The following is an 8,751-nucleotide window of genomic DNA, read 5'->3' as shown; positions in this document are numbered from 1 at the left end:
TTACTCCTCGGTTCCTTATCCCGATTCTTCCGAGCTTCCCGCGATGCGCATGCATTTATATGGACTTCAGAGTTAACAACGTATATCTTAAAGTATCAACGGACCCTGTTGATACTTTCCCTCATCAGAAGCGGAAACTACGCCTCCATGAGGAAATTATGAGCTATACCACGGAGGTATTCGACATGCTGAAGATGCCCGGCTCGGTGTACGACTCCCAGGATCCGCTCGTCTGCTCTAATGTATTTGTTCCTTTTCTTGGCATTCGACGCGCCGGCCACAAATGATTCTACTTGGAGGTCGCGACCTCTCTGGACTTTCCTGAGCGCATCAATGAATTTCCAGATGGTCGGATGCTGGATCCCGAATTCAACTTGGAGTCGGCGATGGGCGGCCTCGGCGTAATTATTGGTACGCGCTTCGCCATCTAGCGTCCTCTGATAAACCGACCACATGTCAAAATTCTCAAAATTCTCCTATTTTACCCATGTTGGGGCACTCGGCAATCATCCCTGGGCAAACCGATTTTTGGCCCAGTTGGTTTTGGCCCAGTTGGTTCGTTGGCCCACTTAGTTTTGGCCCACTTGGATTTTGGCCCAGCTGGTTTTGGCCCACTTGTCCTGCACCGACAATTATTGACTGCCTATTATTTTACACAATTTTTTTTTTTACAAGGTTTGCACGAAAGAGTGCCAGCTGTTAGGCTCCGGATCTGTCCGGGGGTTTCACTGCTCGACCGCTTCTGGTGGTAGCTCGACGCTCTTCTTGATTCTCTGCTGGTTGAACTTGCGTCTTACATTTAGATGAAACTGCCCGCTCTTCGGGTCCTTCTCCTTGTTCCCTCGCTCCCATAGGCCAATCGAACCAATAAGTGAACCTATCATAAAAAACTATTCACTCTGCATCGGCGCTATGAGGTCGATGTGAACGGCACCAGCGGCTAAGCTGTGATTCAAAAAATGTCGTGCAGGTCGACGCGATCTCAAATTCGAACACAATAGGTCTGAGCATCCGACTGACTAGGCGCTCGGCCGGACCGACATTCGGTGCCGACGGACGCATCGACCGATGGATTGACGGACGGAAGGAAGCAGGATGTCCTATTCTCTCCATCGGGCACCAACTTTCTCGGAGCGCCTTCTTTCTATCACTATGTAGTACATTCCTCCCAGCTGTTTGCCTGGAGCTCCAATGTCATTATATTGTAGTCAAGGTTTGCTGATATCGTGACCTACATACGCCGTACCGACGCAAAGAAAGGTTTCTCCATTTACTCACCGAAAATCGACTGTATCGCACCCATGATACCTCGCAGACCCTCAATGGTTTCGAACCGGTCACTCGTGACTCCTGGCACGACAAGGCCGTTGTCCATTTCTCGGCCGCAGAATTCGAAAGGGGTTTGATCCTCGGCAAAGCTCCTAATTCGAGTGATTTTATACTGCTACAATAGATCTCGAATTCGAATACAATAGGTCTGAGCATCCGGCTGACTAGGCGCTCGGCCGGACCGACATTCGGTGCCGACGGACGAATCGACCGATGGATAGACGGACGGAAGGAAGCAGGATGTCCTATTCTCTCCATCGGGCAAAGAAAGGTTTCTTCATTTACTCACCGAAAGCTGTCTGTATTCTGTATCGCATCCATGATCAGACGCAGGCCCTCTATGGATTCGAACCTGTCGCTTCGAATTCCCGGAACAACGAGACCGTTATCCATCTCACGTGGTGAGATTCATTGCACGTGATGCTAGCTCAAGTATTTCTTAGATCAGTGGTTCCCAAACTTTTTCCTCTGCGGAACCCCTAGGGGTTCCGCAGGGGTTCCGTAGGTAGACTTTGGGGTTTCGCGCACCCCGCTACGGAACCCAAGGGTTCCGCGGAACCCCGTTTGGGGACCTCTGTCTTAGATCACAACCGCAAGCAAGTGAGAGCTCGAGGCGCGTATCTGGAGAAACTTGGGAGAAAATGGCGCCACTAAGACGGCGCTGCTCGGATGGAAACTACCGCCGGCCGCCCTCAATATGGCGTCTTCGGTTTGTACGCCCGTACGCTTTGTACGGCGTACTTTTGTACGCTTGTACGTATGCTGAGGATAGCGTACAATTGTACGTATGTTAAGTCTATGGGAGGTGCGTACAAGAAAAACGCGGCGTAAAAAAACACAAAAATCGAACCTCACCATGGGGGAGGGTACGCGATGAGACTAATGATCTTTGCTGAATATTTGACAGTGATCAGGCGGTCCCCTCCACATTTTTTCGGCTCGGATTTTCAGACATGCCGCATCACACGGGATTACGCAGTATCACGAAGCATCCCCTGGTGTAATAGAATTCATCTAGGTGGCTAGGTATCTAGGTAGCTCCCCCCTGCGGCAGTATCTCCAATCCCATCTCCTGGATCTAGAATCAGATTCCCAGGCTCCACTCACGGATACGAGCAGCCCATCAGAATCGTCCGCGTCGAATTTGTCTCATTTGCGGATGATACATCTGTTTTGTTTCGTCTCAGACGCGAATGTCTTGACGAAGACATAACCCTCTTCAACTCCTTTCTTTCCGTGATCTTCTTTATATTCTGCGCCCTTAAACTCAGTCTCCATATCAATGAGACCCATCTTGTCGTTTTACGAAGAAACCGATACCATGAGATCTTCCCGGACGGCTCCCTGACCCTCAATGACGTTCCGCTCGAAGTCTCCGTCTCCGTCTCGGCCCCTTGCCTTGGAGTTGAGCTCGATGGCTCCCTTGACTGGCAACCCCATGTCTCGCGCTTAAAAAAAGATCTCTTCCTATGTGTTCGCCGGCTGGGCTTCCCAAGGCGACATATGTTGCGAGTCTTTTCTTCCTTCATAGATAACCTCATCTCGTATTGCATCACAGTATGGCACTCCGGAGCCTCATCTTTATTGCTCAAGACGGCTCAGGTCGCTCAGAATAACTCCCTCCGTGCCGTATTCGGTCTCCCTCCTTGCTCACCAGTGTTCTCGCTCAAACATCTATATACTTTCCGTTTGGCATGTCTCGCCTTCCAATTGATGAATGAAATATCTCGAGGCCTGACCTCAATCTCTCCTCGCCTTGTATCTTCATCACGTGCAAGCCGTAGACTCCTAGTCGAAGCCCGGCATGTGCGTTTCAAATCAACCCGAGCATCTCCCCTCGACCCCGTTGATGTCTGGAATCAAAAGATATCTGCTGTCTCCAAACTTGTGATATGCGGCCCACGGCTTGCAGGCAAACGCCTATATACAATACAATCAAGTTAGTGAAAGAAATGAATTTCGCGGGAGTTTGGCCAGGCTGGCGGGTCACTGCAAGGCACATTCGGCCAAGATTGCTCTCTACCTAGAGATCGACTGAGGTCCGCTATCGAGAGGTAGGATAGAAATCCGCGCAGAGTCGCGATTTTTTGTCTCCACGAAACCTCACCCGGCTTTATGCCAAAGTTTTGGTAAGATGATGCTACTCCTGGATCCAGAAGGTCCTTCGGTGCCGAAAAATCGATACAGAGCTAAATGCGATCCGATCGGATTGCGATTCCAACACACATACATCGACTCCCCGACAGACCTTTGTGCCGTCTCTTTTTCCTCTCCAATTTTTAGAATCCAAGTCTCTGTATACAATCTCTCCTCATCTAGTGGAGAGGGCGTAGAGCATAAGCTGCTGTGTTGCCTCCGCGACGAACATGTGACTCGATAGATCATGGCTCTTGCATACGAACGAATGCTTTATGAGTACGGATGCGGAGCATCGTGCATCGAGAGAAAAGTTCCTCTTCATCCGGTTCCCCGGATGCTCGTCTCCCGGACTCCTGAAGGAGCTCGGAAGACTTGATGAAAAGTCAAAATTCACCTTTTGCCGGGATTATCATGCATGTTTGCGAGCCTGGTCGGATCCCGCCCGCGTCGTCTCCTTTGACTTCCACGGCGGATATCCTGGAAGTACAGTATCAGTCCTCGCTGACATCTATGATTCGTCGATGAAGGCGCTGAGAATGACCCACTAGGATCCCGAGCGTAGTCGCGTGACGCGTGACCGGGCTCATTCGACTCACCGCCTTATGTTTCGCGCCAGTGTTTGAATGTGAAATCCAGGAGCCGGGTCTGTGAGCCACTGAAGTCATCCCTTTTGAATGAGAAAGGCGGCGCAGAGACTACGGTCGCAACCAGAATATTCGGGGAAAATATCTGTCTGGATATCGCTTTCTGTCCGCTTTAGCCCGACGTTCTTTTCTCGTAAATAATATGGGTGCGAATTCTAGCAAAAAAGATGACACTCCACAGCAGAACAGGCGACCTCTCTTCTTCGATCCTCGATCCCCAACGGAAGGAATCACCCGAACGCCGATTATGGTGAGTCGTTATTTTCTGGAACTCACTCAGATCCAACCGGGGTAATTTAGGCGATCCCTAATTGGATTCCATGCAAGCCTTGCCTGACACCTCGGAGCATTTATTCCGCCCTCCACTCAGGCGGCTCGGCGACAGCTGCGATTCTGCATTCTCTGAGTCCGATTCCGATCTCCGATGAAATCGATTTCGAGAGTTCCCATTTCCCACCAGGTTGACGTGACTCCGATGCAAGCGCTTCAGACACCGACTTCGAAGATCACTCAACTCGTTGATCCGAGATCGCCTGCCGAGTGTTTCAAGAGAACACCGGTGCTGACTCCGATGAAATTCGACTTCGCTGAGCTGGAACAGGCCCTACAGGAACAGCTAAAACAAAACCAGACCCCAGTCGCTTCGAAAGCAGTAGCCGAAGAAGCCCCGACGCCTCCCTCGACCCCTCTGAAAGCTAAGGCGCCGAAAGCAGTGACGCCTCTCGGTGTGCGCTCACCCAATGTCAATGTAACCGGAGATTCGCGGGCTGGTGGCAAAGAGATCGAAGTCAAGCATACCCCATCTGCGAAAAGCCGCCTGCGCCATGTCGCTCATCAGAACCAAGCGAAAAAGCGTGGGGTTGTCCAGGACGAGAATAGCCCACGACCGATCAGACTATAGGGCGGCTGTACACCAAAGTTTTCTAAGCTCCTACATCTTCATTCCGCATCATTTTATCCTTCTATGTACGCTATGACCGAGGCAGATTGTGACCGACCGGGAACGGAGCACATGACCACAAATTTAGTCAGTGCCACGATGCATAGAATTGGGATGGAGTTGACCTGTGGCGACTTCGAATTGTCGACATCTACGGACCTCCTTGATCTCGCGGTTGATTTTCCGTGAGCCGGCTCGATTGATTGGCGGTGAGCCCCATTTGACTTTGTTGTGTGACTGTAGCCTCATATCGACTTGTGAAGATTCCGGAGGAATCGACCATGTGGTCAAGGCCCAGGTAGTGGACTAGCATGCCCATCGATTGGGCTCGTCGACGAGCCCCGGTTGGTATCGGATAGATACATCCATGTAATTATTCGGAAGCAGAGGAATAATATCAAGTGAGAGGCAGTTCCGTGAAAATCGTGTGCATTTGTTTGAAGCGGAATCCCGACACTTTGTGTTATGCATGGGTGATTAACTTGGATAGTGAGCACGAAGCTGAAGTTGTATAATTCTCGTGGAGTCTTCGGGAATCGTTCCACTTGGCTCGATCATTCACTCCCCTACGAATTTGGGGTAACGAATCCGCGACCCGCCGCGAGGTCGACGAAAATGTCGCCTAGCAACTCCTCTCCGATATGTTTCATTGATAATGGTGTTGCGTCAAGATATATCGTTATGACTCCAATAGATTGAGAGCATCAAGTCTTAGGCCTCTCGATGACCAAGGTCTCTTCGGGCGAGCATCCCTATTGGTCGGAGGAATATTTCGAATCACGTTTCGGTACCGTTCCCTCCCGGAAACACCAATATGGGCACAGGCAGCTTTCGGCATCATGGCTTTCGCCATTGATCCAATTTACCTAGATTAACAACAGCGCCAATCGTGAAGGGAGAGTTTTGCTGCCGTAAGCAGGGAAACGAATAGCCACAGAATTCACGACGAAAACACGACACGCTCAACATTGCCATTTTATTCTAAGCCTTCTCGTCAGTTTCCTGAGTCTGGTAGCTCTACGTCTTAAAATATACACAGTTTGCACAACATTTCAGCAGCACGTCAAGCAGCCGCCTAGGTTGCTTTCGATTTCAACAGAGTTAGTTCGTTTCTGCGAATCTGAGGATCATCATACATTGGCTCGATAGTACAGCAGTCGGCAGCGGAGTCTCATCTGAAAACGGTTTCGTCCGCGTTTCGAAACGAGCTCTTGTCTTGGAGCGATCTGTTGTGTCTTTTGTATTCGAGTGAGTAGTTCTGCGGAAGATTAGCGACCCTCCGCAAAGTCTCCATTATTTTCATCCGAGTGCCCTTGTCGTCCGCAGTCCGGTTCCATACCGAGATGATGTCTTCCTGATTGTATCTGCAGAGATAAATGTCAGAGCTCAGCGATCGTTGAAGGGATCCCCACGATTCTCGCAGTGGATGAATTTTCACTTCGTTCCTACCTTATCGACATGACTGCTCCACAAATTTCATCTCCGACTAGAAACTGTTCGCCCAGGATTGCCAGAATCACGTTCTCCCAAACTCTCGATGCAACACCTTTCCGCAAACGCACTATCCATTTACCCCCTTCTCGATTGGCGGGGTCCTGCGGATTCACGGAAACGTATCGAGATTATCCATTGAACGACCGACGCGACACTCCCAGCAAGCCTTCGATATCGCATCCCATCAGGTCCAACCGCTTTGAACTTACCTCCCACATTGGCTTGATGCCGTGTTTAAATAAATGGTAGTCACAATGACCGCTGAGCTCGTTTGGAAATTTCAGATGAGTGTAAAACTTCCAGAAGCGCTCCGCGGATCTGAACGTCGCGAGGATCCGTAAGGAGTCCTCGAATTTGAACACAGTACCGGCCTGCTTCGATCCCGATCTCCGAGAAAACCACATTGTGTAAGCATATTGTAGCTCGTGCTCGTCGGGACCGACGTCGAGCTGCAAGAGGAGCTCCGTTAGTTCGCAATGCCGAAGCGAAAATAAGCCTCAGGCTGATGCCTCTCCGACTCCTCCGGACGAAACTAAGAACGTCAGCCGACGACTGCAGGAATAACTTTCAGATGGACTCACTGCGTCGGGATCGATAGACTGGATCTGCTCGTCGATGAGCTCCATCCGAGGTATTTCGCCTTCGTTTCCGGAGTTCATGGGCTTCTGACTCAAACTCAAACCCCCAATTATGGCGGAGTGACCACCGGTGTGCCAAACCGAACCATTAGACTGAGCGATATTGAGGGGGTCCTCCTCTCTGGTGCGTGTTTCTGTGTGGAGGTGCATTTCTGCATGTAATCCTCTGCAATACAGGACAAAAAGAGACTGAATCAATGAACTCCGGTAAGAATATGTCATTCCGGCGCCTGACGGATAGGCAGACGCAGGTCCTCCAGTCTCTCGAGCATATCGACTAAATATCGCTGTGTAGTAGGAACCACGCACGTGGGAAACCATGCGATGCCGCCACCGAGAAAATGAGCTGCCGGTACAGAAAATCATTGTATTGTGACTCCGTCGCTGCTTTCCCCTATGACAGTGATCGAGTTGATCACCATAATCGGATCGTCATCATTCGGAATGATGAGCAACATTCGTGTACAATAGAGGAGATCTTCCGAATGGCATTTAGATGCTCTCATACCATATGTGCGTGAAGGGAAGACCTCCGGAGGAACGGTCGTAGCCAAGCTCTCTGCTCGCAATCAAACATTCGGTCCTGAGGACATCAGGGGGGCAATTGAACAACCCGTCGAAGGAGTCGTCAGATGACAGAGAAGCGCAAGATACTCTGGGGTAGAATTCGGAACCAGTTTTCCGGAGCCGATGGAAGGAAGCACTACGGTAGAGCTCTGCTTTCCAAGGATTCACCAACCTAAGCAAGGAACTTTGCGAATGAATGTGCTCATTTTCCGAGATTTCCGCGCGCTCGTTGCTCTGAATTACCCCGGGAGCCATCCTTCTGTACGCACGCAGCTAAATTCTCTTTTTTCTACGCCGCGTCGCGAGAGTGCCAGGCATTCGTAACGTGGCCCTCGAGGGTCGGTGTCAAGCCGCTATAGAACCGCTCCTGCCGGGAGCGTCAGGAAACTACGGAGAAGTTACTGAGGGCAATTTCGCAGCGGTAACCGTTCGCGTGGCCCTCGGAACTCATCCCTTACCTGCTTCCCCCGGTTTGCTGATTGCCCGCGGCCATCGAGGGTCGAATAGACTGATTTAACTTGTGACCTAGTGTGCGTAAACAGTATTTCCTCAATCGGCAGCTCCACAGCCCTTCTTATTATCACTGGTTATGTCGAGTCGTATCGAATTGCCTTCCAACAAGGAGTTCTCTTGCAGTATTACTCGACTATCTTTGAACACGAGAAAGACTCGGGAGCAGACGACAGGCGACCGTGTTGTTGACTTCCTCCCTTTTTTCGAATATGTGTGTCTGGTGGTGGTAGAGTCGTCGTCGTCGTCGTCGTCGCCGCTGAGCGTCGGCTTCTGCGCTGTGAAACTGTGGAAGCGAAGGCAGCGCTGACGTGCTGGCAGCAGAGCTCTGCTTAGGGATTCTTTATTCTGCACGGAAACGTTTCATGATCGAAATGAAATTCTGCGACGAATCGCATCGCCGTAGACACCGGGCGCCCGTTCGTGCTCATGGGATAATGTCCCCTCGATGCGAAATATGATCGACGACTCTATACTCGATCGATGATGT

The 8,751-nt window shown here is 50.7% G+C and overlaps 2 protein-coding genes across 2 annotated transcripts; one reads left to right on the top strand and one right to left on the bottom strand.

Moving 5' to 3' along the window:
* Window positions 1–4,146: 4,146 nt before the first annotated feature.
* LOC100905518 (cell division cycle-associated protein 3) lies at window positions 4,147–5,473 on the top strand. The gene is made up of 2 exons (XM_003740075.2): window positions 4,147–4,362; window positions 4,573–5,473. The coding sequence occupies exons 1-2, from the start codon at window positions 4,255–4,257 to the stop codon at window positions 5,011–5,013; spliced, it is 549 nt and encodes a 182-aa protein (XP_003740123.1). The 5' UTR covers window positions 4,147–4,254; the 3' UTR covers window positions 5,014–5,473.
* A 527-nt stretch (window positions 5,474–6,000) lies between these two features.
* On the bottom strand, window positions 6,001–8,433 carry LOC100905372 (eukaryotic translation initiation factor 4E type 2). The gene is made up of 5 exons (XM_003740074.1): window positions 8,210–8,433; window positions 7,128–7,350; window positions 6,756–6,995; window positions 6,502–6,647; window positions 6,001–6,416 (listed from the first exon to the last, which is right to left on the bottom strand). The coding sequence occupies exons 1-5, from the start codon at window positions 8,242–8,244 to the stop codon at window positions 6,224–6,226; spliced, it is 837 nt and encodes a 278-aa protein (XP_003740122.1). The 5' UTR covers window positions 8,245–8,433; the 3' UTR covers window positions 6,001–6,223.
* Between the last annotated feature and the right edge of the window lie 318 nt (window positions 8,434–8,751).

Source organism: Galendromus occidentalis, unplaced genomic scaffold (assembly GCF_000255335.2).
Source record: "Galendromus occidentalis unplaced genomic scaffold, Mocc_1.1 scf7180000076729, whole genome shotgun sequence".
NCBI classification, from domain to species: Eukaryota; Metazoa; Arthropoda; class Arachnida; order Mesostigmata; family Phytoseiidae; genus Galendromus; species Galendromus occidentalis.
Note: the sequence above shows the minus strand (reverse complement) of the source record. Positions and strands in the feature narration are given on the sequence as shown.

Bases quoted from the DNA above. Each gene is read 5' to 3' on its own strand.
- LOC100905518 (XM_003740075.2), top strand. From the start codon at position 4,255: ATGGGTGCGAATTCTAGCAAAAAAGATGACACTCCACAGCAGAACAGG. The intron at 4,363-4,572 runs GTGAGTCGTTAT...ATTTCCCACCAG, and splicing joins TCACCCGAACGCCGATTATG to GTTGACGTGACTCCGATGCA.
- LOC100905372 (XM_003740074.1), bottom strand. From the start codon at position 8,244: ATGGCCGCGGGCAATCAGCAAACCGGGGGAAGCAG. The intron at 6,996-7,127 runs GTGAGTCCATCT...CTCCTCTTGCAG, and splicing joins AGTCTATCGATCCCGACGCA to CTCGACGTCGGTCCCGACGA. The intron at 6,417-6,501 runs GTAGGAACGAAG...TTATCTCTGCAG, and splicing joins GGAGCAGTCATGTCGATAAG to ATACAATCAGGAAGACATCA.